This window comes from Phalacrocorax carbo, chromosome 18 (assembly GCF_963921805.1).
Source record: "Phalacrocorax carbo chromosome 18, bPhaCar2.1, whole genome shotgun sequence".
In the NCBI taxonomy this organism is placed as follows: Eukaryota; Metazoa; Chordata; class Aves; order Suliformes; family Phalacrocoracidae; genus Phalacrocorax; species Phalacrocorax carbo.
This window is the reverse complement of record NC_087530.1, coordinates 9,043,279-9,071,199: the sequence shown is the minus strand read 5'-3', so window position 1 is coordinate 9,071,199 and position 27,921 is coordinate 9,043,279. Positions and strand designations below refer to the sequence as shown.

Sequence of the window (27,921 nt, the reverse complement as noted above, 5' to 3'; positions counted from 1 at the left end):
CCTCCCCGGCCAAGCAGTGCGGGGGGGATGGGGAACGGGGGTTGCCACATGACCCCAGTGCACCCTCACATTCAATGAGACGGTGTGTTCCTTCAAGTCAACACACCCAGCGCCTTCCCCCTCCACACACCGTGCTTTTGGCTTCTTTGCCTTCATCTAGTCTCTTTTCACCTCACCAGGTATCGGCTAAGACAAGGAGCACACTCGAGCAGTAGACAGAAGAGGACAGCTACTCCGTCAGGCTGTCATGGGACATGTGTCCCCTTGACATGAGGGCAAGGGTGACACTACATGGTGTTACAGCAGTGTGCGACCGCCTTGGGAACGTGGTTGCTCGAAGCAAAACCCCGGGGCCTGGGAAATCCCAAGAGGACCAACCCCGTGCACATCTCCAGCCACCTTCCGCCCTGTGTCCATCAGCTTGTTTGTCCATATGGAAGAGGCCTCACAGGTGAGATACAGCAGTGGCAGCTCAGGGGATCTGGACTGAAGCACAACCTCCGCCAGGACCAGCCTACGTGTCCTTGTGCGAGCCATTTTGTGCTTCACAGCTACCAGAACACAGCACCCGCACGCCACGTCCCTTCGCTCTGCCGCCCTCTGCGTTTGTGCAAGACGCATCGAAAGTGAGGGCCAAGCTCAGGCAGAGCCGCCAGCACCACCAAAATGAACCTTCATAGCGCGAGCGAAGCGCACGAAGGCGAGCCGAGTCCCCCAAGCTCCCCAGCGAGCGCAGACCGCTCGGCTCCTGCTCTCTCCCAGCTGCAGGGAAACCCGCTCGCGGGGTCACGTTCCTACCGCAGCCCTGCGCATCTCACATCCATTCCTCGTGCATCCACACAGATTATTTTCCTACAACAATTTCAGGCACCCTGCACTAGAGCATTTATAACTAATACATATTCTAACGTTCCCATTCACCTGAGACACTCGAAACTTTCCCGGCTCATTTGTCAGATTGTGTCTTTCTTTTTTTTTTTTTAAATATCTTCCTCCCCTCAGGCCAGTCAAATAAGTCCAGTTAATTTTAATTTCCATGGACATCGAAAGTCATCTTAAGGTCATTTTTGGGTTTTTTTCCAGTTTGGAGGATTTTGCAGGATTTGCAATTGAGGCCCCTGGTTATCTGCTACATATTGAAAGGAAAAGGAACTGGCTGAGGAGAGACAGTGATGAAGCACCCCATTGACACCCAGGTAATTAAGGAGGAACAAACATGTTTGTTGGCTGAAACAAGGGGGAAAATGATGCAAACCACTTTATTCTAGCAAGGAAGAGAGGAGGGAGAAAAGCAGCAGCAGCAGCTAATGGGTTTCCATCAGAAGGGCCTGCTTTGCTCAATCCAAACCCTTCCCAGGGTGTTCCCCTTTCAGCAGGAAGGTTGCCCGGTGCCATGGGGAGGCTTTTGTCTCTTCTGATCAGAGTGACAGCGAAAAAAAGAAACACACCAAATCGCAAAACACAACCTGATGCATGCGACAGGCAGATCAACACAACCCCATTCTGAAGGCAGAAAAAAAATTATTTTATATATATATATATATATATCCTAAGGGCTCAGAATCATTGACGCCCGGAGGCTTGCCACGGGATAGCCCCCTTTTCCCTTGGCCAGCTTTAGCATTAAGGTCCAGGAAATTATTCCCTTGGGAAACCGGTGACTCGCAGCGTTAGCCCAGCTCGGGGCCAGGACCAGCCGCTGCCGGGGCCGTGCTGACACACCACAGCAAGAAACAACGTCCACGGTGAACTTCAGCGCTCGGCTCCCAAAGCGAGCCTAACGCAGGCGCGTCAATCTGCGCTCCAAATGTGTTTATTAAATGTTTTTAATATCGCAGTTGCTGATGGAGTAATGCAATCAAGCTTGAGTCACACATCTTCCCAAGTCTGTGGGGACCACTGCTACAAGACTGTTTTTGTTTCTTTCCCAGGGAATGATCAAGATACAGGACTTGCAGCTCAAATCACACGCACTCTCCAGGGGCAGGCGGCAGTAATTAGTTTGTGTGCATTGGAGGCATTTTCAGTTTCAAGCCCTGCTCGGGGAACCTGGCAGGAATACTGAAGCTGCTGGGCAGCGAGCGCTCTGGAGAGACCTCGTCCTGCTGGTGGGTGCCGAGCAGGTACAACGCTGGCCTCAAGCTCTCGAAAACTGGCCTTGTCCCACCAATTATTTGCTATCTAAAAAGCGCTGTACTCCAGGCTTGTTTTTCTCCCATGGGCAAGCATCTTCCAGAGATGAGCAGCTATGAGAAATAGCTTATTTCAGTCTCTTTAAAACAAACCAAATCCTATTATTCTGGTAGTGCTTCGCCCTGCTCTCCCAGCCCCAGGAGATGATGTCCCCCCGCAGGCAGAGCTCCCCTGGTCCGAGGCACCACCACCACCCCAAGATCACGACACCCTGAAGACGCGGGGGAGAGGGCAAACCCGCAGCTCCCCAGCAGCACCAGGGCTCAGAGGAGGATGGGGAACATCAGTGAGGGTAGCGCTGGACCACCAGATCCTTAACCCCAGTTTTAGCTCTGCTGTAAGCTAGACTCAGGCTGCCTTTGAGTCATCTGAACGCTGCGGTCCAGTGCTACAGAGCCTTCCTTCAGCAAGTCCTGTTCCCTGGACATGCAAGAAACCTTGGAAACCATGAGACAGACTGATGCAGCCGCCAGCGAGTACACGGGCAGTCTGCAGCAGTAATCTGCACACCTCCAGCCGCTCGGGGCAGGTCCTCGCAAGATGCTAATGCTGTAAGAGTACAGCTGAAGTCAGGACTATTTTCCTGCTGACTGTGAAATCGGCAGGGGGGGAAAGAAGAAAAGAGGAATGTATTGCCCTGTACATTTGTCCAAATATAGCACTATCAAACGCAGATTGGACATCAGGCCACAGCCATGAGATTAAGTCATTTTTCTGTTTGCTGAAAGCATTAAGGGAAAAAAAACCCTTAAAATGTTTTGTTGTGAACTTGATGTTTCATTTGACAATTAGTTCTGAAATAGCGAATGCTTGAAACAAAGCCAAAAACCCCCTGAATTGTAGAAGAAGATCATTAAATCACTCTTGGGCCAAACCCAATGAAAAAACAAACAAACAAACAAACAAACAAAACAGAAAAGGAAAGAAAATGCTTGAGTCAGAAAAATCCCAGCTTTGCACTGGGACCAGCCTTGTCCCTGGGACTGACCATGGGGCACCGCAAAGGAGAGCAAGACGGAGACCCCCACGAGCTCGGCCTGTGGGACGAATGGCGCTGCCCTCGCCCTTCCCGGAGCGCAACTTGCATCTCGCCGGCGCTCTCCTGCCCACTGTGCTGCCTCCGTATGTCGGCATTGATTAGGCAGCATTTGCACGCCAAGATCTGGGCAACGCGAGCTGCTAACGGCCAGCACCGGCCCCGCGCAGCAGCCCCGACACGACTCCAGCATCCTGCCTGTTAAGCTGTTTATTTTCCACGTCAATGCATCCAAGGCACAAGGCCTTTCTCACCTGTGGGTCAGGAGGGATTAGGTGTGTGCCCACACACGGGGGCGAGGGGATGCAGAGGGCTCCCCACCACTACACATGAGATCAGCTGCAGTGATTAGAAGTCAAAATTAAAACATAAAACAGCACCTAGCAAATCCAGGGGAGAGACACAGCTGGTGGCTAGTATTAAGGAAGGAAAAAAAAAGTTAAGTTCACATCCGAATTCACCTTCTGTGTGTCATTTAATGGGGTTCACTGCTACCACCCCTGTAGCCTCCCGCTGGCGGGGCAGTCCCATCTCCCCTCCACCGCTCCCAGGCTAAAGAGGCGAGGCAAGGCAAGCTGGCCAGCCCCAGAGCCCGGCAGCCAACCCTCAGCCAGGCCAAACACCCCGGATTAGCCCCTTCACACCAGTGACCCCAGGAGAAACCCTAATGCTGCTGGTGGGTACGTTCGCCACGCCACACACCCAGCCAGGAGCCAGGGAACTCTCCTTGGGCTTCAACTCATACCTCCTGCTCCTTCTGAGCTGTCCTTTTGCTAACAGATCTCCAGGCACTCGCTCCTGCCCTACTTTTTTAAGGCAAAGCCACAATATAACCCCAAACTAAGAGACACAACTTCCACTCACAGCAACTCCCGGGGCTGCGCCTCCCTCCCACTGCCCCAGCTTGGAGCAAAGGCTGCGGGAACAGATGTACCAAGGCACGAGGAGTTTAAGAGGCTCCTTGCTTGCATGGAGCTGTGCTGCTGCGGGGAAGAGGGAGCAGCGGGGAGATAAGTACTCGCTTCTGCACACGGTACAGAGAAGGATTAGATACTTACAAATATTTTATCCTAGCTAAAGTAATTGCACCACTTGTTCTTATGAGTCAGAGCTATTTATTTTCATGCTTCAGGGCATCAGTTGATCACACCAGCTGAGGTCAGGCAGAAATTCCCATTGCTCCTGTAAGCATTTTGCATATTGCAGGGAAGTGCATTAGCACAAGGTACTGCAGCCTGGCACTCCCCTCATCCCAGCCCGCTTCGGTCCTCACCGGGTGCAGAGCTCACGCCAGCAGGAACAACTTCTCCACCTTAACCCCCCCAGCACAACCCAGGAAACAGCCCTTGCCTCTCTCTAGTTTAACTTCTGGTAGTGGAGAAGCGCATCCCATGCTCCTGCCTTGGGGTGGAGGATGCTGAGGCTGTCGGTACCATAGCCACATCCAGCTGCGCTCCATCCTCCAGGCAGCAACCGGGCAGAGACACCAGCAGAAAGAGCATCCAAATGAGAAGAGATGCTATTGGCCATATAGAAGGCAAAAATAAAAATAACTCCTTTTGACCCTGAGCACAAGAGCCAAACCAGGGTCACCAAAGCTCATTTCGGCAGCCAGCAACTCCGCGGCCTTTGCCAGGAGCAGACACAGATAACTGCTCATTTCTGAGCGTTTGCCGATGCACAGCTCTAATTGTGTCACCGCAGAGAACCCTCCCAAAAACCAACGCTTGGTCAACATTAATAAATAAAAAACAGGCAGCACGTACATGGAAGGGGCAGAGGAATGCAACACAACAGCCACAAGTATTGGACCAGGAAAAAACCACCTCCCATCCTCCCTCCCAGTGTTAACTATCCAGCTCCACTAACTCAGGCGCATTTCATAAAGGTCTTGGAAAGAAACAGCCCTTGATCTTCAAGCACCGAGCATGAAATGAAGCAGCAGAGGCCAATGCTCACCAAATAAAAGGTTCCCTTCACAGAAACAACAGGTCGCCTGCTCCTGGAGTGAAACGCACGCACATGCCGGCAGCCCCTCCGGCAGCAGGCGGGAGGGGCTGCAAGGTGCTTCGCCGTACCTGATGGTGCACACGCAAACCTGGTCAAAGAGAACCCCATACCATGCATCCAGCTTGAAATACCTCCGGGAGCTGTGACAGCACAGGACTGCTCTCCTCTCCCCTTCCTTTCACCCTGCTCATCCCCTGACTTCATCCCCAGCTGTCCTCCCAAACAGCATCATTTTGCCTCCTCACCCCTGCTCAGATGCTCACCAACAGCCAGGTATCTTATGTTTCCTCATCTGCGCTTCACTGATCCCCATTAGTAATTACACTGCTGCGGCAGCAGCTCTGTAACTTTAATTATAAGACAATTTCTGTTCTAATCCCTGGTTTTGACTCACTACCGCAGACACCCCCCCCCCCTTCCTCTCCCCCATCCTCTCATTCGGTCATTTCAGAAGTGAAGTCATGCAGATAAGAAGGAGTTTGAACAATTAGGTATAATGATAATATGGACATCACTTTCATACAGATATCTGAATAGCGTGTCAAGGGCAGGAGCACAAACCCAGCCTGCTTTCTGAAGCCTTGCCATTTCTTATGTCATCAGAAACAGCGACCGGACCCTTTCTGAAAGCTTGCATTTATTTACTTTTCAAACAAATCATTTTCTGTCCGTTGTCTCCAAAGCTCTGGGACACCCTCCCCTCACTGCTGGCATCTCGCCTTCCAGCAGAGCCCACCGCAGCGACGATGTACCCGCGAACTGCACTAAGGGCTGCAGAATCCCCAAAACCTCCACAACCAGAGCACCCCATCAGCACCCTCTGGGTGACATCCCCTGCGAGGCAGCTGGGGTGTGGGGAGGGCATCAGGAAAGTAAAGCTCTCCAGCCCAGAAGTCAGAAACCCCAGGTTTCACACCCAGATCTTCAGCTCAACTCACTCGACTTCACCTCTCATCCCCCCACCTGTCACTGGGGGTAATATTTTTTTCCTGACATCCTTTGTTATTCAGAGATAGAAGATTCTGTAAATGCTGAATTATTATCATCAAATTATAATACTCAGAACATTGTCTCCCTTTGGGATTCATGCTGCAGGAGAGAGCACAGCACAGGCACCCAGAGCTGAAATGTGCCACGTTTAGTTCCCTTAGAGATAGTGGGGATGGATGCTGCTTCAGTATTTTCCCTCTTCCTCAGCTGTCCTGGAAGAGTCTCTCTGACAGGTCTTCTGCTGGAAAGAACTGAACTATATTTGGAAGGTAATTTTGGAGCAAATGGGAACAGAAGTGTCAGAGTTGTCATGACGAGATTTTTTGGAATTTCCTTCCCATTTCAGGGGAGGGGCGGGGGGAAATAAAGACATTTTGCATTTCATTGTTTTCAAAATGGGATGGCTCCTGCCACCGCCTCCAGCTTCCCTGGGCTCCCCACAGGCTCCTGGCTGGAGGACTCCGCTAAAGCCCCTGAATTGGAGCCAGCCAGCCCCACATATTTGGTTGTCTCTCATTTGTACTTTCAGAAATAAAGCAGATTCCAGATGAAGCCACTTAGAGCATGGGACAAGGGGGCACCCCATTAAGGTTCCTGCAGGCAAATCCATCATCCAGCCTCTTCCTGGACCAGTGATGGCCAGCACTAACAGGCATCCAGCACTGCATCTCCAGGCACACATCTCCCCCTGAACACCCAGGAAAGTCTACCCACATCGCTGGGACTTCTCAAAATTACAGCACACAAGCACAGAGCCTGCCAAGTCCGGTCCCGGTACCCGCGAGGCAGGGCTTGGCGCTCTGCACAAAACCCGGGGCACAGGGCTGCCGCTCTGGGGGAGCACCTTCTGCCGACCGCCTGGAGAAGGACCGGCACCCATCTCCCCGTGCCTGCCCATTTTAAGCCTTCACTTTGACATCTTCAATCCCTTCAAATGTCACCTTTTCAGGAAAGGAGGCAAAGACAGCCAAAGCTCCAGAGATGGGCAAAGGCTAATAAATTGTTACGGGTTGAGAAGAGAGCCAGGATAATGAGATTCCCCGGGAAGTGCAGCCGGCAACCGAAGGAAAGCAGCAGTCTGCGCCCAGCTTGGCTGAGCCCTGGTATCATCACCAACACAGCTGCTCCGACGCCTGCCTCTTTCCATAACTCAGGCCAACAGCCCCAGAAATCTTCCAAACAAGTAATGGGGAAAACACAAACGCCGCAGGCATGCGACAGCGCAGCAAGAAGCCATCAAGCTCACAAGCAGGGGGAGAGGAGAGGGAAAGCTCTTGCAAGCAACAGCCTGCAGCTCCGGCTGGGAGGTTTTGCTCCTTCTCTGCTACGTAACATGCTATCAGCTTTTGTCTAAATGCTTTTTTCCCCGCAAAACTTGCCCTGTTCCCCCTCCCACAACAAGTTTCATGCAGCAACACCCCAGCTAGCACGGGCACTGGAGACATTAGCCTCCAGTCCTGCAGGGAAACTGGGCCTCCTGCACCCGCAGCACACCACGCCAGCACCTCTGGTCCCTGTCCATCAGCCCAGCTCGGGCAGGACGTCCCATTTCATCCCAGGGCCCCCCCCAGCAGCCTCTCCCAGAAGGGTCTGGGCACTGCACCCAGGGCAGGCTGCCCACCCACCTCTCCCCCAGCTCAGGGTGCAGCCTGGCTCCCTCCTCCCAGTGCTCAGGCTGTCACGGCTTCTCCCTGGGAATGATAAGAGCAGATGATACAAGACCTTGAATTTAATTGCAGCGGGAGAAAAAAAAAAAAGGTTCAGAGTTATAAAGAACCCCTTTCATAAGCCACATTATTTGTGTCTCTTTTCTAAAGAATTTTAGAGTTTTCTTGGGGATTGGTTTGAGTTTTGCAGTTCAGGGCCACAGCTTGCACAGAAATAGGCGTACGGCTGGGCAGCCAGTCGCCCACGAGCATCCTGCTGGTACAGCACGGGAGGTGTCCGCTGTCGCACCCAACCGCTGCGTAACCAGGGCCAATATCTCGCCTTCTCAGTTACCTGCTGGACCCTCACTTCCCAGTGCCACACACACCCCCTCCTGCTTACCCTGGATGTGCTGAAGGACCAGTTTCAAACCCTCACACACAAGACAAAGCACTGGCAGATGCTTCATGGAGATGGGAGAACATTTAAAAATAAAAAATCCCACACCCTTCAAGCTGTGTGGTTCAACCTGCCACGGCAGTTGCTGATTTGCTTGTAGCAGAAACCCCAGCCAGGGTTTTCCCATGCTCCTTGGGGACTGCTTCTTCTTTGGACCTCCTGCTACCAGAGAAGAAGGGGCACAGTCGTGCAGTGGGCATTAGCAAACGGATTACCTGGGCATTGCAGGGAAGGGTCTTACTGGTGTGGAGGGGAACAGAGAGGGGAAGAGGCACAAGGCCAGCCTCGCTGGAGAGCAAACAGTGATTAAATATTTATAGATTTTAATGCATTGATTTGTTAAGTCGGGAAACAGTCCTTTAAGAGTTTGAAGATGCCTTTCAAGGTAATTCTTAATCAGCAACCCAGGTGCAGCAAAGAGGAGCTTGACAAGAGGCAGAAACGACTCCAGGGGAAGGTCTTGAAAGTGGGGCTCTCCCCTCCTCACCTGGCAGGAGACCCCTACGGCCAGGATGGGATCCGGAATGCTCAAAGAGCCCTGCAAGAGATTTATGTCCAAGGCTTTCTAATTAAGTTTCTCCTGTAAGGGATTTATTTTTGGGCAGCATTTTTGCAGGAGAAAATTAAATTACGCTGCTTAAGGAGAAACAAACTGCAGTATTTCATGCCGGCCATAAAAGAAATACTCCACACCGCTTCCAAACTCTGCACCATCTGACTGAGGAAAGCTGCTGCCCACTCCAGTCTCTGCATCGCCACCCCTACACCGGCTCCTTGCCTTGCTTTGGAAAAAACTCCAATAACGATAAAATAACCAAAAACGGGGGGGTGCCCAGCAAGTGCTGACCCAGGTAAGGCGTTGCCGGTCATTGTCCCTGGAAGCACTGCCAAGTTTAGCACAAGGTCCCCCGTTACGGGAGGACACAGCTCTGTGGTGCTCCTCACTTGCATTAACGTTGCACCTACACCCGCCCAAGCCAGGACAGACCTGGGTGGCACCGTTTGGCCTCTGGAAATATTTCAGTGCCACCAAAGCAAAGGTGTTCGAATAGGCCGTGCTCCTGGGCAAGTGCTGCACACCTTCGCCAGGTTTATGCCGAAGCCGATCGCAAACCAGCCTCCCCCATCCCTCATTTATGATGGCGCAGAGCTGGAAGCAGGACACATGCCCAGCAGAACCCCAAACTCCCTGCAGTCCAGCCATGAGAAATAATATTTCAAAGTAAAATGACAGTTTTAGTTCTAATTCAGCCAACTGGAGGGTACAGCTTAAGTGTTCCCCCTTTGCCCCCACCCGCCCTTTCTTCAGTGAAATTATATTTTCTGAAAGGAGTTTTGGATGCTCCTCTCTGGCTGCGAAGCATCAAGCAGCCCCAGGGCTGCAAATACAGCATCCCATAGTCCATTGAATCCATTAGCTTACTTATCAATATGAGATTAATTATTCCAGTTCACAGGATATTTGGTTATTTCTTAATGCTCCAACAAAAACATTTGAAAGAGCTGAGATGCTCTTGCCTTGGCTCGCTGGATTAGCTGCTCCTCATGGCCACTGCCAGCTTTTAAGACACAAGCAAACGCCTCCTCTGGGCTTACAAACAAAATGACAAATAAAATCCCATTTCAGGAGCATCCGCTGATGCCTGAGCTGGTGAGGTCCTCTCCTGCAGCCCCGTCCAGGGAGGAGAGGGGGCTACAGTCTAACCTCCACTGATGACTCTTAAGTATAAGCAAGTGTGCCTTGAGTTCGGGTTTCTGCTGACAAATTTTAACAGGAAAGGGAGGAGGGGGACCGAAGAGGGAGGGAGCATGCAAACAGGGAAATACAAGAAATCGCACACATTTTGTTCCTGAATCCTCCAAACGTGACTCACTTTGCTCTATTGTGACAAACTGAAACGCCTCTGAGTTCATTTCACGTCTCATCCATTCTCTGAATAATGGGAAAATCCCGCTTTGTTTCTCTAAGATATCAGCACGCGCGACGTGCCACGTACACCCGGTTCCATTAGACATAATGGAACGAGATTGTCCCAGAAGTTGTTTTCAATTGCTTGAGTGCATCCTTCATTTAGGGAAACAAGAATATATGAGCTGCTCTACCCCAGCTGATGTGAGGACACAATTTTTAAGCTGAAGTCAGGGCCATTTGTTTCTTGGCTTTGGCATGGGAAGAGGGTTGGTCCTTCCTCAGCTCCAGGACTGGGTTAGCCACGAGGTTTGGCCACCCTCCTCAGGAAACTCAGGCTCCCACCAGCACGAAGCCATGCGTGAAACCGGAGGTCAAGCCGTCCTACGGCAAAGGGTCCCCTCTCCCTGTGTTTCAAGCTTGGGTGCTGCTATTAGGCACTGAAGCATTGAGATGCTACACCACGTGCCAGCAATGTCGAGCAAGGATGCTGCGAGACGCACCAGGGATGCCTGCGCTCCTCTGACCTGGTTTCCCAGTATGTCCCATTGTGCCCTCATGCAGCACATAATGGTGACAGTTGTACAATCAGAGGGCTCGGGAACACAAGGAGACCTCAATGCAGGAGGCCTCAATAGTAACAAAAAAGCCTGCTTATCTGCCAAGGAAAGCCGATCCCCCAGGAACCCATGTTCTAGCTGGCTGCCTACAATTTACTTTGACTTCTTGGGACAAAAGAAAGTTTGAAAGCCTTGGAGACAAACCAGGCTGCCTTAAAGACACCATCTGTGATAACGAGGTTGTTAGCATTGCTAACATTACTTCTGTATTCAGAAGGAACCGATGGGGCTTAGTAGGGGGGAGAACAACAGATCACAGCAGCCAGGTTTTGAGTTTTGTTTTTTTAATTGACTGCCACCTTGAGATAGTTCCCCTTCCCAACATGAAGGAAAAAAAAAAAAGAAAAAGAGAAAAAAATCACAGCAAAGAAAACAGTATCTTGAGCCTATCGGATGCTTTTCAGCAAAGCATTGGCTTGAAGCCTCCACAGCACTGGTGCTTAAAGCAAAGCACACGCCTGAGCTGCGTTGCCAAATCGGGACCAGCGCTCCCAGAACAAATTCACCCAAATACTTGTCGTGCACTCGCAGGCCGCGACAGCGCTCACCCCCAGCCACGCCGTGCGCTGGGGACTTCAGGCCTTTCAAGTTTAACAAGTTTTAGGTTTTCTCCTTGGGGAAAGGAAGCAAGCACAACCAGAACAACAAAACCTCCCACCCCCAAAGCACAGAACCCCTTTCAAGCTATTCTTTCCCACTAAGTATTTATTTTCTTTTCAGATTTACCTCCCCAGCTCTACAGAGAAGGAACAGAACAGAAGGAAGCAGCCAGACCGGCAAAAACCACCAGCTGGCACTGGGGTCTGCGGGGAGGGGAGCAAGGCTCTCAAAGGCAGGTGGTCCCAGGGCTCTGCCCCGGCCAGTGTCTGCTCCCTGCAGTCCCTTGCCCAAAAGCTTATCCCAGCCCTATCCTTACTTCCAGAGAGATGAGCTCAGGGCAACGCTGAATCATACTTTTTTCCCTAGAGTTGGCACCCAGCCCTCCCTCTATAGCTTCTCCTGGCTTGGTTTCAACAGCAATAGGTTTTATTATTATGCCTTGCTGCCCTAATTCTCTCTGCACTCAATTTTCCATTGACACGTCCACCCTCTGCTGCGTTTGCTAGCTCTGGGCAGGCAGCACTCGGTCACCTGCCCACATGAAACTGGAGCTGAGGGGCAGGAGAGACACCCGTCTGGTCCTACCGGCATCCGCGTGGACATGGCCCTGCAGGAGAGGGAAGGCTGGGAAGTTTCTGAAGGGAGCACAAAGACACAGAGGGGGAGCCAGTGAACAAAAGGAAAGCCAAGGAAAGCAAAGAAAGATGCAGCACAAAAAGTGAAGGGTCAGGGAAGAGAAAGAGAGCAAAACCAGCAAAAATGTGGTTGACAGGGTAGGGCACCCAACATTGACACATGGTGATGAAATAGCCACATGGCACCAGCACAAGGCACCGGCAGGGCTGACGTTTCCTCGCCCCGTGGGAACTCTCCGGGTTCCAGGTGTCACCAGTCAAGCCCTGCCTGGCTGCCGGTCACCTTTCCACAGCCCCACTGGGACACCCAGAACAGCAGCAGGGGAAGACATGGATGGTTTTGCTCCCATGACTGTGGAGGCTCGTTTCTGCTTTCTCTTCTGGGTTGGGAAGTGGAAGGTGGTTGCCCCCAGTTCACTCCTGGGGTTTCCCCCCAAAAAAGAAGAAGAGCACTAGAAAATGGATTGCTCCTAGAAGACCCACCTCGAAGCCAGTATTACAGCTCCAAGCGCTACGTCCATCTGCCTCGGGCTGCAAGGCAGGTGGGACGGGAGCCTGGCAGCACCCTCATTTTGCCTTCAGCCCAGGGCATTCCACCCCTCCACTTGGGAGCGGGATGCAGATGCGCAAGCACAGCATCTGACCCACAGCCCCTGAACCCGGCTGCCGCTGGCTGTCCCCAAAAGCCACCTCACCCACTCCTGGTGGCTTTGCCACGCCATCCCAGCCCATTCCATCACAATTTTTGTTCACAGGGGGCATGCAAATACCTGCCAAGGAGCAGCCCTGCCAGGGGTGAGAGCAAGGGGATTGGAGCCAGCACGGCCCTGGGGGCTCCGAGGAGGAGGAGGAGGAGGACAGCGCCGGTTCACAGCTGCCTGCTGAACACAATGCGGAGATGGAGAATGGCCTGTGATTACAATTTGAAGGGCTTCTATGCACTGAAAGGGAACTGATTCAATTGTGTCGCAACTCCTGAGAAGCTGTCAGCAATCAAGGCGTTTTCCCCGCTACAATCATCAGAGGCAGGGTGCGAGCGAGAGCAGGAAAAAAGTATAGCTTAGGTGATGGCAAGGTACAGCAGCGCAGCTCATTCTGCAGCTGCAATTTCCTTCCCCATCAGCACCCGTCGCAGGCGGGAGGGAGCATCAGGGGGACTGGGGGGACAGAGGAGATGCTGGTTTGTGAAACAATTCCCTGACAAATGCTGGATGCCCCTGAGACCCGCCAAGCCCAGAACCTCCAAGATCGGAGTAGGGGATGCTGCAGGGGATGAACCTGTTATGCACGTTTTGTGACCACTGGCTCTCGGAGCAGCGGGTGGCACACGAGAGCCCACAAGCTCACCTGCGTGTGCCACGTCCCCCTGGACTGCGGCTGTCAGCAGGCAGCGTGAAGGCAGCCAGCCATCCCACACAGGCAGCGCTTCCATCCCAGGCACCTGCTGCATCCCAACTCCTTTCCCTGGCTGCAATTAATTCAGGTAAAATTTTAGCCCAGCCTCCCTTCCCCATACGCACCCCAACAGCGGTGGCTCCTGCAGCCAAGCCCAGCACCCATCCCTTCATTCTGAAATCCAAAGCAACGCAGAGCTGCCAGCTTCCACTCCACCAATTCAAGATCCAAGCCGCCGGAATCCACTAGCAACATTTCACTGCAAACCTCAGACCAGGCCAAGAAAACTTGAACACAGACAAGCTACAAACAGAAACCCCTCCTGCTCCTGCCCTTCCTCGTGCACCCCACTATTCACAGGAAGCATGAATACTCATGAGGTGCATTTGGAGGGGAAGGAGGCAAAGCAGATCACAGAGCTGGTGGGCCCCAAAGACAACTGTAATGCCAACCCCTGCCTGTGCCCAGCACCAGCTGCCTTGCAGCCCCTGGGACCCCAGCAGCACCAGTAGCTTGGAGTTGCTTGTGCCACTCACACACAAAACTCAGTTTGCAGAGTTGGAAAGCAACCCGAGACGATTTCAGGTTTGGGGGCTGTAAGAGATTGGGATTTCATTTTAAAAAGCCAGCCCCATGTCCAAAACACTTGCTTTGCCGCAAGCTCCGCTCAGCCACTAATCCCAAAACCGAGCCACCGGCATGCTCGGAGCAGGGCTGAAGTCTGCACATTATGTCAGAGTTTATCCCCTGCCCATGGACAAATTCTTCCCAGAAAAAAGCAACCACATAAAAGCTTCATCAGGAAGGATGGCACCAGGACCTGCGTGTTCATCTGCCCATCTGCAGACCCCCCTGTTCACCCAGCTGAAGGTTTTTTTTAAAAAGTTTTGCAGAACTACTGTAAAAGAAAATGCAGATCTCCAAAGCCTGCTTGAAATCAGCAAAATGCATTACATGCACATTGGTAGGTAGACGCTATCCTATTATCCAAGAAGATTATAATTACCTCATTTGCCTATTAAAAGGATGTTGTGACAATATTTAAGTTAGAATGCTTTGGTTATTTGCTAAAAATTATGTGGCAGCAATCAAGTGAAAATTTAGGCTGTAATACAGCTATTGCAATATTGCTAGTAATTTCTGTAACTAATAACAATTATTTTTAACACATTAGCCAACATGTTTAAAGAGGCTTTTTTATGTACACATACATACATGTGTACATATACACATGTGCTGATGGGCAACAGGGGTTCAATTCCCTTCTCCCAAAACTGAGACCTTTCTTCTTCTGCACAGCATGGGATCATAGAATCACAGAATCGTTTAGGTTGGAAAAAACCTTTAAGATCATCAAATCCAACCATTAATCCAGCACTGTCAAGTCCACCACTAAACCATGTCCCCAAGCACCACATTGCACATCTTTTAAATACCTCCAGGGATGGAGACTCAACCGCTTCCCTGGGCAGCCTCTTCCAATGCTTGACAACCCTTTTGGTGAAGTAATTTTCCCTCATCTCCAACCCAAACCTCCCCTGACGCAGCTTGAGGCCGTTCCCTCTCGTCCCATCACTGGTGACTTGGGAGCAGAGACCGACCCCCCCCTCACTCCAGCCCCTCTCAGGCAGCTGCAGAGAGCGAGAAGGGCTCCCCTCAGCCCCCCCTTCTCCAGGCTAAACCCCCCCAGCCCCCTCAGCCGCCCCCCAGCACACTTGTGCTCCAGACCCTGCCCCAGCCCCGCTGCCCTTCTCTGGACACGCTCCAGCCCCTCAAGGCCCTTCTTGTCCCGAGGGGCCCAAACCTGAGCCCAGCATTCGAGGTGGGGCCTCCCCAGGGCCGAGCACAGGGGCCCCATCCCTGCCCGGCTCCTGCTGGCCACACCAGTGCTGACACAAGCCCGGGGGCTGGTGGCCTCCTTGGCCACCCGGGCACTGCTGGCTCATGCCCAGCCGGCTGTCAGCCAGCCCCCCCAGGGCCTTCTCCGCCGGGCACTTCCCAGCCCCTCTGCCCCGGGCCTGGGGCGCTGCCTGGGGTTGGTGTGACCCAAGGGCAGGACCCGGCCCTGGGCCTTGTTAAACTTCATACCGTTGGCCTTGGCTCATCGATCCAGCCTGTCCAGGTCCCTCTGCAGAGCCCTCCTGCCCTCGAGCAGATCAATGCTTCCACCCAACTTGGAGTTATCTGCAAACTTACTGAGGGTGCACTCAACCCCCTCGTCCAGATCATTGATAAAGATATTAACAAGACTGGCCCCAACACTGAGCCCTGGGGAACACCACTTGTGGCCGGCCACCAAACGGATTTAGCTCCATTCACCACAACTCTCTGGGCTTGGCCAGCCAACCAGTTTTTTACCCAGCGAAGAGTGCACCCATCCAAGCCATGAGCAGCCAGTTTCTCCAGGAGGATGCTGTGGGAAAAAGTGCCAAAGGCTTTGCTAAAGTCTAGGTAGGCAACATCCACAGCCTTTCCCTCACCCGCTAAGCAGGTCACCTTGTCACAGAAGGACATCAGGTTAGTGAAGCAGGACCTGCCTTTCATAAACCCCTGCTGGCTGGGCCTGATCCCCTGGTTGTCCTGTACGTGCCTGTGATGGCACTAAAGACAATCTGCTCCATAACGTTCCCCAGCACTGAGGTCAGGCTGACAGGTCTGTAGTTCCCTGGATCCTCCTTCCACCCCTTCTTGCGGATGGGCGTCACATTTGCTAATCTCCAGTCAGCTGGACCCCCTTGCCCTTCAGGACTGCCTCCCGAGGGACTCTGTCAGGAAGTCTCCTAAACAGGCCAAATCTCCAAACGAGGAGTTGTAACACTTCAGCAGGAGGATCTCTCCTGGATAGCCCGATCCACACCCCACCAAGTGGACGCAGAAGATAAAGTCTCCCATCAGCTGATGACAGCTGCATGATCAGAGGAAGAATTCACTGAGTCCTATGGGAAAGGAGACTAGGGGTGAAAGGATGGGGAACAGCATGATTTTCCCTTCTTCACAAGGCCACCCTAGGGTCAATAGCTCTTCCACCAGAGATTAGATGGGAAAATGTCCTGGAGTCTTTCTTGCAAGGCATCTGTAGGTCCACTTCCAGGCTTTAACCTCTATTTTTAATATACAGCCCACCCCACTGCAGAGAGTGCAAGGTTTCTTTTCTTCTAAACAATAAAAAAAAAAAAGCATTAGACTCATACATTCTTACTTGGCATTGCCCTCAGAAAATGGAAATCTGATTACTTATTCCTTGCAATCCCAAATTACCCCTGCCAGGCCAGACACAGTAAATAAATCCTTGGTTCTAGAGATACCCTCTCCATTATAAGTGCATGATGGGACCAGCATCCCATTGACCCGAGGACACCGGGAGCACTGGCTGCAACCGCTTCGGTCTGTCATTGCCTCCCGGCCAACAAGCAATCCCAGGAGGGATTAGCATGACAGCCCAGCAGGATGATGCATTTCCCCAGCTGAGAGCAGCCTTCGGGAGCACAGACACCAAAACTCAATTTCCTTCTCTGCTGTGGCATTTAACCTTGCGAAAGGAGTGAGGGGACGGGGGAAGCACAGATGTTTCTATTCAAAGACATCCCTCCTGTGTCCTACCTTTCCTGAGAAGTCTGGAAAGAAGCTTGCTTTATTTGTAGGAAGCAGGGGGAAAAAAAAGCAATATTACGGCCCGCTGTAGCCTTCCAGCAGTTGGAGTACGAGAGAACGCTGCCAGAGAGCAGCCCTTCCAGAAACAAGCTGTTCCCGAAAACGCAGGCAGGAGAGATCACCAGCACGACCCCAGCCCAACGGGGGCCAGCTAATTTCATTTTGGGATTTGTTCTTCATTTTCAGCCTGAATTTATCTAATTGCAACTTCCAGATGCTGGATACAGTTCTGCCTGAGGCTGCAAGGTGGAGGCTTTCCTCCAAATAGCCTTACCTTCCCAAGTACAGAGAGCTGGTCAACCAACGCTATTTTTCCCCAAGCTTTCAAATCAGGGAAAGGCTACAGCCATTTGCTTCAAGAATACACTTCTTTTAGCCTATAAGAAAGAAAATACTAATTCTCAAGCGCAGTGCCGGGCTGTGCACCAGCCTCCCTCCTCCCTGCGCACAGAAGGACTGATAAGGCAGCTGCCTGCGGGCAGCCAGCGCACCCATGGCTCTCCCCATCTTATGGGGGTCAGCATCTCCAGGAAGAAACGCCCCCCACATCGAATGAGGAATAAACTATTAGAAAAGCTACATCAGAGGCGTACAGTGAGATTTCTCAAAGGTTGTAGCTACACAGTGAAACTTGCACTTCCCAAATGTCTCAGCACACCCTTCGCAGAGCTGGCCAACAAGCTAGTTTCAGTCCTTCACATCTAAAAAAGCTTCTTAGATCAGGTACAGAGTTGTACCAAACATTAATATAATTCCCACACTATCCACACCAAGCCCTGGATGCTTTTCCTAAAAGCTATGCAAACACTAAAACAGCTGCAGTATTTTTATTATTACTATTATTATTTTTAAAAAGCAGAACACTGTGGCCCCAGGGCCACAGAGCTAAATACCAAACTGCAGGAGAGCAGGAACTTCACTCAGAGTCTAATTAGGGGTCAGCCAATATAGAAACCGGCAAAGTATAATCTGAACAGGTCAAGGCAACACAACTTCCTTAAGGAATGGTGGAAAAGGGGCATGCTAAGCAACCTGGCAGTATTATCTGCAAAAGAAAGCCTTTCAAATAGATGAAGGTGATTTAGAGGGTCTAATTTCAGCAGATTTTCAGAGAGCTTATGATAAAAGTGCTTCATAAAAGATTAAGGAAAATAAACGGCTACCCAGTAAGGGGCACAGCCAGGCAGGGATTACAGCTGGCTAGGCAAAAGGAAACAAAGACAGTGCTTCCCAAATTGAAAAGAGGTTCGCAGGGGCCAACTGCATTATGGCAACACTGCAAGGCGTGGAGAGTAAGTCGCAGTTTGAGGAGGATCTTGGGGAGATTCAGCTTGCTGTGGCTACGAGGGTCAATCGTCTCTGGCTGGATTCATTATGCACCACGGGAGGTGGACGATGAAATTCTGCTTAGGCGAATAAATGAACATGTTCTGCATGCCAAACCACTCGCCAGAGGAAGGTAGATGTACTGAATAACCACTCTGATCCTATATTTTAGTTGATTTGCCTCCAATACCACTGGTAGAGGAGACTCCAAAGGTGGACAACAAAGTGCATCCCTGCGATGGGACACATCGAGAGCCCTGGCTGCCGCTTGACCAGGAGAGAAGAGCCAGATGTGCCTCAGCTAGCAGAGAGATGGCAAAGGAGGTTGTAAAGCCTGATGACAGCCCTGCTTCTGATAACAGATAAGCCAGCACAGCGGTACCGTGGGGAGCAGGGCTCTCTTTGGCCAGCTCCAAATCTGGTGACTGTGCCACCCCATGGCAGCGGAGATGCTGATGGTGGGGCTGCCCACCTGCGTGTGGGAAGGAAAAAGCTACTCAGGGAACACCTGAAATTTAACTAACAATCTGCAACACCTCTCCAAAGAAAGGCATGAGGGCACAGAAAGGCATGGACTTCAGACTGTTTTCTGAACTTCAGCCAAACAGGCATTCGCGGCCTGGCCAGTGCCAAGGTCTTGCCCACCCAGACCCTCCATCTCCACCTCCCAGCCTGTGGTCAGCTACAAGGGCCCTTCTCATCACCCCAAGACCAGCCAACCCTCCCCCTGCCAGGAAAGCCCGGGAGAGGTCTGAAATACAACATTTTGTGGCTTTTCAATGCTTCCCTCCTCGACCTGCTCCCTCAGCACAGAAATAGGGCTCCCGCTGACTCCGAGAGCTGCTTTGCCCAGAGCCCCCCACCATGAGCTGTTCCCGAGGACACAGCACACACACATGCTCCTTCTCCAAACTGGGCAAGGGGACTCCAGCCACAGAGATATGTATTTGCCTGCAAGCATCAAGCTGCAAAGTTTATGGAGAACATCTGCCAGCAGAATCATGTGTGCAGCCCGTTTGGAAGCAGCCCTGGAAGCCTCTCAACAAATATTTGACATATATTTTTGGGAGGTGGTTGGGGAGTGGGGCACTGCCAGCTCATGCAAGCAAATTAAATTGAAGAGAAGCTGGTTCAGTGCTTCTCATTAACAACCCTCCATTGGGGTGAGGGGGGCAGAAATGTAATTCCCAAGTCTAAGGTGTTAAAAAAAAAAAAGAAAAAGAAGCAAGATTTTTCTTCATGTGAAACTAACATAAAGTAAATCAATCAAACTCTGCTCCCCCATGACAGGGGAGGACGCATCATTGAACAACGCTCATCGCTCCCCGTTGGTGATTTCTCATCTCACCTGTGCTAGTAAAGCCTTACCGAGTGGCGGCCCCAGGGCTGCGGCAGGCAATGGAGCCTCCCCATCCCATCCCACAGGCTTCAGGCATTGCAAAATAACTGAGTGATGCACTTCGCTAACAGCACCATGAGAGACAAATCAGTCCTTGGGCAATTTAAGACCTTGCAATTTTTTTCAGGGACCCAGGAGGGTGCCACATTAGCAGCCTCTAAGCACCTAACAAGAAGCTGTTCAGCTAAAACTTCTGGAGGAATCCAGAGACAGAAAGTGTCCAGCTTCTGAGGGATTTTTCAGTAGGGAGCACTAATGACATCAATCAGAAAGCCAGCTGAGCTTCAGACACCCGCTATCTTGTGGCACTTCTTCGTCAGCTTCTCTAGCAGAAGCACGTTTCCAACAAATCCCAAGCAGCACACTTCACTCCTACATACAGAAAAACATCAGGGCTGAGATGCCTCATGCCTCGGCACAAAGATTCGGCCAAGGAGTGACCATATACACGCTGACAGCCACCTGCACAACCCTCCTCCACGAGCCCTATGCTCTGTACGGTACCGGAGACATCTTGTTCAAACACCACAACCCCAGAAACAACGGTGAAGACCAGGCTGTTTGACTTTGGAGACCGAGAAGGTAAAACCAGTGGTGCCACATCTCCATGTATAAAATGAGCACCTCCTTAGAAGCGCTTGCAAACAAATTCAAATAAATTCCCAGGTAACCCCCTCAAATCAAGCTAGTGCAGAGATGAGGAAATTTCACGCACACACCCCGCTACTCCTGCTGCAGGTGCATCCCCAAGGCTCTGCCGCAGAGAGGTTTGTAAAAAAAGCATAGAGCTTATATGGGACAAAAGTGTTAGCATTTATTCTGAGCGTGCACTTGAGAGCCTGCTTTACACCCCAGAAGCATCACTGGGCACCAGCACGGAGCCCTGTGGTGGGGACTGGGAAGGATCTAACTGGAAGAAAGAGAAAAAAATCGATGCTCCACAAGGGCCCCATCAACAGGAGCATCCCATCAGCGACTGGGTCATGCCGCGACGGCTGACGCCAGCACATCCTCAGCCCACGCTCCATCCTAACAAAGACACAAGTGACATTTGAAAGGGAACACGCTTGACATCTCCCTGAATCCCCCTCTCACCCAGAGCCAGCAAACTATGGATCGGTCAAATTTACGCTTCCGTGCGTGTCCAGCATCTACTTTTTCTGCAAACACTGCTAAGGAAAGCCCCTTCAAATGGGATTTCTCCCCACCGGGGTTTTTTTCTCCGGTACAAATCTATTTGAAAAGATGATAAAACATCTGCAGTTTGACTGAGGTTTTATTCAGAGGAAGCTCTGGCTCAGAAATAATTGCCGTTTGCTATAATTGGTGAGATGCAGGAAGGGACTAGATACAAGTGGAGTCTGGTGCAATTTTGGGAGATTTGTTACGCTTAGCTCACTTCTATCAATTTCAGTGGCTCAGACGCTTATGACCTGTTGCTCAGCTTATTGTGAAAATGGCTTTTATTTACTGCACTTCCATTAAAAGATGAAATCCATGCATAGGGCTCACAGGGCAGAAAATCACAGTTTACGTCTCAGCTTATCTCCCTTCAGCGGCCTTAGCTCATTTTCACCCTGGCTCGCTCCCAGCTGCTATAAAAAAGTATTTCCAAGCACTGTTTCAAGTAGCCAAGGCCCCTTCCAGCCCACAGAGCAGGAGGCGCATTCAGATTTTAAGGGACTGCTCAGTGCAGCAGCCGCCACATCAGCCCGGGCGGCGAGGACGGAGGGACGGCGAGGACGGAGGGACGGCGAGGACGGAGGGACGGCGAGGACGGAGGGACGGCGAGGACGGAGGGACGGCGAGGACGGAGGGACGGCGAGGACGGAGGGACGGCGAGGACGGAGGGACGGCGAGGACGGAGGGACGGCGAGGACGGAGGGACGGCGAGCTGTCAGCTCCCAGGGCACAGGACACCAGCAGTCCTTTTGCAGCAAACACGGACACTACTGCGCTCGCAACCACCCTCCCTCCAAGCCCCGGCCAGCGCTGCTCTGCGGCCAGGCTATCAGGTCCCACTGCCTGCAACCTAAGGAGACGGGAAAGCCAAGTGCATGCCCCACGCTGAGCTCCTTGAGGGCAGGTTCCTGCTCTCCTGGCTCTCCAGCGCTTCCCCTGACGCTGCTCCAAGCCTCCCCTCACAGCAGAGCAGGCATCACCAGTGCAGAAGCAGGCTCAGCATCTCCTTCTGCATCAGTTCCCTTCCCATACTGCCCACAGCCACCAGAGCACCTCTCCCAGAGCTGCGGCAGGTAGCACACCCAGCCTGCGCATCAGCAGGAACAGAGCAAGCAGCGATGGGACGTAGGTGCCTCCTCCCGGGCCGGCCCTTGCTTTCCGTGGCAGACACCAGCAGCCATGCAAAGTGGCGTCAGGGCATGAAAGCAGCCCGAGCCCTCCTGTCCTTGTGAGAGGCTATCTGAACACCAGACACGCCATCTCCAAGGGTAGCTGGAGATGGTCCCCAGCACCAGCGTGGAGTTGCTAAGGTTACCTCCTTGGCTGCCTAATTAGAGAAGCTGTCATTCTCGCAGAGATCAGGAGACAGCACGTGCACGCAGGGGAGAGGAGGAGAACTTTCAACCATGCAGATCATTTTTAGCACACTAAAGCAGAGAGAAAACCCCAACTCCTCGTTAGGACAGCATGTTACAGCCATCGGACTCGACAGCAGCATCCTGCTTTCCCACTGCTCAGCCGCTTGTTGAGCCGTGGGGAGAGCTCTCAGCTAGAGAAGGTATGGGGCAGCAGCTACCCCAGCTCAGAGAAGCAGCGGATCCTGGTCCATCAAGTCCACTTACCACTCTTCCACAGGTCTCCTTTCCTCAGCTCTTCATGCACCACCAGCCTGTAGGCAGGGTAGCAGGAAAGGAGCCAAGAGGGTCCCTCCTTCCTACCCACCGGCACAGCCTCCACACGGGAATTTTACACCACCCTGGTGATGCAAACAGGGAGCCCCCTGAGCCCTTGCAAACAGTAGATAAGGAAAAGGTATAGGGAGGTGTGCCCGCTTGCTCAAGGTCGTTTCAGAAGTCAGCAGCAAAGCCAAGAAGACAATCCCAGAAGGACTCAAAAGCCCTGTATTTTCCACCAGATGAATCCACACACTCATGTATGCTTTCTTTAACTGCAGTACAGTAAAGGTCATGGAACATAAAGCTCTTCCCCCTAACCCCCAACACAGCTAACAGACTGCTTTCACCTCCTGAAACCAGATCCCAAATACCATGCACAAGGCTAGGAACCAAGCTGGGAGCATGGAACACCACACAACAAGAAATAAACACCTTGAAGAGGCTCAGAAGAGCCTGTCTTTTTTTTGGGAAAACACCCAAGCACAGTATGCACGTGCCACACACAGCTGCCCCTTTGTGCAACCAGCTCTGAGCACCTTCCTGCCCAGCTCCATCCCAGCCCCAAGAGCAGAGGACCCTCCTCCATGATGCAGAGATGGCAAGACCATCCCCGTCCATGGTTAACACCCAGATTCAGGAGTGCTGGGCAGAAGGACCCGGGATTGTCCCATCCAGCACCATCCATCACTGGCACCCTTGGGAGAAACCACTGAAACCATTTGGTCTCTGCAGCCAGGCCTTCGAGGAACAGGAGCTGCGTTACTCCTGCATGGCAGTGCAGCTGGGGTGTGACTTTGCTGGTTCAGAAAAGTTTAAGCACAGCAGGATAAAAAAGCAGATGCAGCCAAAAATGTGAAGAGATCCCTGGAGCTGAAGCACTTGCCAAGTTTCTCCCTAATGCTTTAAGACACCCACTCATCCTCCCCAAGGGCTTGTCAGACTGACATGGCAAAAAATACACGCTCCACACCTACCCGAGCCCAAAAGAAAAGACCCTTAAATAAATCTGGAATCCAGGGCTGGCAGGAAGACAAAGTTGGGGGTGGAAGAGGAATTTTTGGTGTCTATTTTCTAACGAAGGAACTGCCTGGCAGCTCTTCTGCAGCAGAGCAGGGCTCGTGGCCCTGTAACTCGCACAGCCCCCTCAGACATCGTAATAGATTGCTTTTAATTATAGGGCAGGTGCTCAGAGGCCCCTGGGTATCTGAGAGAGTGCAATGGAAACTAGAGCTTAATGGGAATAAAAAAAAAAAGCCATCACCACAAGCCAGTGCATTTAGGTGGTAATGGAAAAGAAAATCCCAAGAAAAGGTGGTAGGTGAGTGACCAACGATGCTGTTTGCCATCCCGGCCGAGAGGAGCTGCAGGCAGCTGGCAAAGGGGAGGTGCGCTTAGCACAGCCTCATTAGACACCCCAGACACGTTCTCGTATGCTACGTCTTCATGGGGTGCAAGAGGCTGCTCCGTGCAGGAGGCGATGCACGAGCAGCCAGGGCTGGACCGCAGCTTAAACTGGCGAGATGCAACGTTGGGACGGGGGAGCCAGTCACTGGGAGATGCTGCGACAGAGCCCAAGGTGCTGGAAGTCCCCAGACCCACCAGGCCATTCCCCCTCCTGACACCGGTGTTTCATAGCCAGCCTCTGCCCCACAGCCCAGCTTCCCCAGTGCCTGCAGGTGAGCCGAAATGGCACAAACCAATGAGCCCCAGGAAACGGAGGAGGAGCAGGAGCTGCCCAGAGCCGGTGCTGGAGATGGCCAGCTCCAGCCTCTTCCTTCACTCCTCACTGAGAGGGTGCTGCTGAGCTAACCTGTTATGCAGATGCTTGCTAAAGAGCTGTGAAAATGTTGTTTGCACAGACCAACTCCAACAGCAACGAGCACTGCTGGGGTCAAAGTGGTGAAGGCATCACTTGGGCAGCAAGGATGAGACCAGCACATGGCCATATTCCACCAACACCTCATCTCGTGTCCTCCTCCTGCTGCTCCATCAGGTGCCCAGAGAGAAGCAGGCACCCAGAGGGGCAGAGGGCACCCACCGCTCCCTCCGCCAGGGCCGCACAGAGCTCGCCTTGCCCAGCACAGACCACTAAAACCAAGAGGAGCCACTCACTTCGCCACGCTGGACACAGGGTCACCTATGTGACAACCAAAGCCAGCAGCACCTCAAAGTGCCTTCACCAATCTTCATGGATGGTCACGTTTGATTCTGGCCAAGGAAAGTCTTGCTGAAAGCTGTCTTTCGTGCAAACTTTATTTTTCTTTTCTTTTTTTTTTTTAAATGTGTCAGTTTAAGATTGTAAAAATACTTTCATCTTCAAAACAGTGTCACAACTCCCCTTCAGCATTTTCATAACAATGCTGCGATTTCAGCTTCAAAACATCTTTCCAAACTTATTGTTCACACATACACCGAACTTTAAAGCTCAGAACTAAGGGGCCGCAATGAAACTGGAACAAGTGCTCTTTGAATAAAGACAAGTCTTCCTTTCATCTAGTGCTAATTAACAGAAGCATCCTTCCCTCTGTGCTGGCCCCTGGTCAGCACTTGGCGTGTCCATGAGACCTCAAAGAAAAACCTCCCTCTTCCCTCACCGCAGCCCGTCTGCACGGCACAACACAGCATCCCCATCAACAGAAGGACGTCCCAGAGAGGCCAACATGATGGAGATGCAGGAGCCCCTCGGGAGCTGTTGTGGGACCCTTTCAGCTCGGTCAGGACACACAGATACTTCTTGCAGCTCTGTGCAAGCAATCATCCCATAGGAATGCAGGAGTAAACCTCCACGGGATGCTCCAGGGACCCGTGCCCTGTTCCCCACCTTCCGTTGGCCACCACAGCAGAGGCTGCTGGACAGGGTGAGCCTTGGTGTGCCCCGTAAGCCCATCCTCCTGGGCCAGCCTTTCCCTCTAACTCAGTTCATGCCAGGAATAAAAACCTCCCTGGGCAGCTCCCTAACTGCTGCAAATATTTGCACAGAGTTGGAAGAACAAGAGCATGGAGAAGGCTGGGGAAACGCTGCACGGCCATTCCCAGCCAAATTAAAGCTGCAGCCTGTTCCCCAGCCAGGTCCAGAGGACCTCTCCTCTTGCCCTGGTCTCACCTGCCCCTCAGCTGCCACAGCTGAGGCGAGAAGCGCCACAACAAATAACAGCTCTTCTTCAACCTAAATTCTTCCCCCAGTCAACAACAGCAAAAGGAGAATAATATTAACACCTGCTCGTTTGCCCTTAGGTGCCTTCAGAGCAGTTTTGTAGAGAGAGGATCAGAACAAGCAGTGATTAAAAACCACAGCCCCACATCCACAGAAAACCACAGCAAAAAAAAAAAAAAGTCACCTTCCTTCCCAGCCCAAAGCCCCTCCGGGAGCAGGGGTGGGCAGCTACTGTCCCACAGCAGCTCCCTGCAGAGAGAGGCTGCGGGACATGGGGCGATTTGGGACACCCTTCCCAGGGAGGTGATCACAGAGCTGCTTCAGATGGGGGGCAGGTATCCACGGACAAATGTGCACCATTCTTGCTGCAGAAAAGCTTTGCAGACCAAGGTCTACTAAAAAATTGAGTTTATGCAACTCCTGGCACACCCCAAACCGGCAGAGGAACCTGCCGAGCAGCAGGGAACATGTTTTTGGGGAGGCAATGCAGCTGGGAGAGGCCGCAGCAGAAACACCGGTGCATTGCTCTGCAAAGGGAAGGCTCTCACGAGGCTCAACTTTCCTTCAGCATCCCCTGCACACACTCCCTATCTCCCATATCTCGCCCCAGCGCAGGCCCTGGGCTGCCGCTCCGCTCAGATGGGAGGAGTGCTGCAAAGAGGATTTCTTCCTCCTGTTTTGCATTTAAGCAGCTCATTGCAACACGCTGTAAAACCCTTCATTGGCAAGGAGGGAAAAGATTTTACAACAGTCTTTAAAGCGAGCCCAGGCAGCAAAGAAAACCTCCCCCGGCACGCACAGTTTTGGGCAGCACACGTGATTTTGGGCAGCGCACGCACTCCTGGAGAGCAGAAGCAGAGGCTGGCAGCGTCCCCGCACCTCCAGCTCATGGAGCTTACATCCTGCCCAGATCCCAGCTCTTGTTCCTGTTCCCGCACGCCGCTGGGCCATGGCACGTTAAGGAACAGCTTGTCAGCTAAGCGGCAAAGGCAGCTGCTACAAAAGCAGAATAAAATTGAGTACAACAAGGAGCAGCGTGTCTGTCGTGCAAACTGCTGCTCCGGCAAGACCCCAAGCTGGCTATGAGCAGCCCCTACAGGCAGCGTCCCCGACCTCCCTCCCAGCTGCCATGCCACCGGATAATGGATTTCCTCCTCCGACACAGCAGAAGCCAGGAACATAGTAAGGACAACTGTGCTGCTTGTCTGGGGAGAGCAAAGAACAGAAGAGAAGGAAACAGCAAGCACTGGGATGTGATAAGACGTAAAGGAACGTAATGGAGTTTGTGTCTTCAAGCAGCTCAGGCTTCTTGAATTGTGTTAAAAGGCGAGGCTGTTGCTATTTAATTAAATACACTTCTAGCCCCTCTGATCACGCACAGAAAAATTAAAGCGAGAAACACATGGCCGCTGATCCAGTACACGGCATGCGACTGCAACAACTACAATAAGGATGAGCACAAACCTCTACTGCCTTCTTGAAATTCAATAAATACTGAAGGCTCTTAATAGCCAGGATCCACGAACTACGCTAGCAACACCACATCCCATCCTTCGTGGCCTAAGGAACTGCCTCGATGGGGTCTAGGGAAGGAGGAGAAGCTAAAGGAGCTGCAGGTGGCAACACCTGCGCTCCTCGGGGATGAGCACGAGAAGGCTCGGAGCCTCCAGTGCAAGAGCAAACGGGCAATAAGGCAGGCGTGCTTTTCAGGTGTCCAGGCTCCATCCCAGGGGCACCTGCAGCAATTCCCATACTCAAACATAACAACATAACCTCCCTTGATGGCGTGTTGTCTCCTCCTTAATTGCGGACCTCAAGCTGGCAGGTACCTCTGCCAGCACCACGCGCCCTGGACCTCCTGTGCTCCAGGATGCATTTAATGGGAACACGTAAAGGCTGCTTTTGATTTTACAGTTTGTTTATAGCATACATTTGAGGAGCTACACAGGATGGGAAAATACATCCCATAAACAAACTGCTACACAAAACAGCCTCAGCATGTACCACTCCAAACAAAAATAGACTCAAGTTAACCTCCA

The 27,921-nt window shown here is 52.1% G+C and overlaps 1 protein-coding gene across 2 annotated transcripts in view; it reads right to left on the bottom strand.

Annotated features, from left to right (window-relative positions):
• ASTN2 (astrotactin 2) overlaps positions 1-27,921 on the bottom strand; it is a 358,900-nt gene that overhangs the window by 319,983 nt on the left and 10,996 nt on the right. Inside the window, exon 2 of one of the 2 annotated variants that reach the window (XM_064469222.1) lies at positions 7,855-7,920. The exons of the other annotated variant lie outside the window; for it this stretch is intronic. Coding sequence (XP_064325292.1) covers positions 7,855-7,920 — 66 coding nt within the window. The remainder of the gene's footprint in view (positions 1-7,854; positions 7,921-27,921) is intronic. 2 annotated transcript variants of the gene reach the window in all.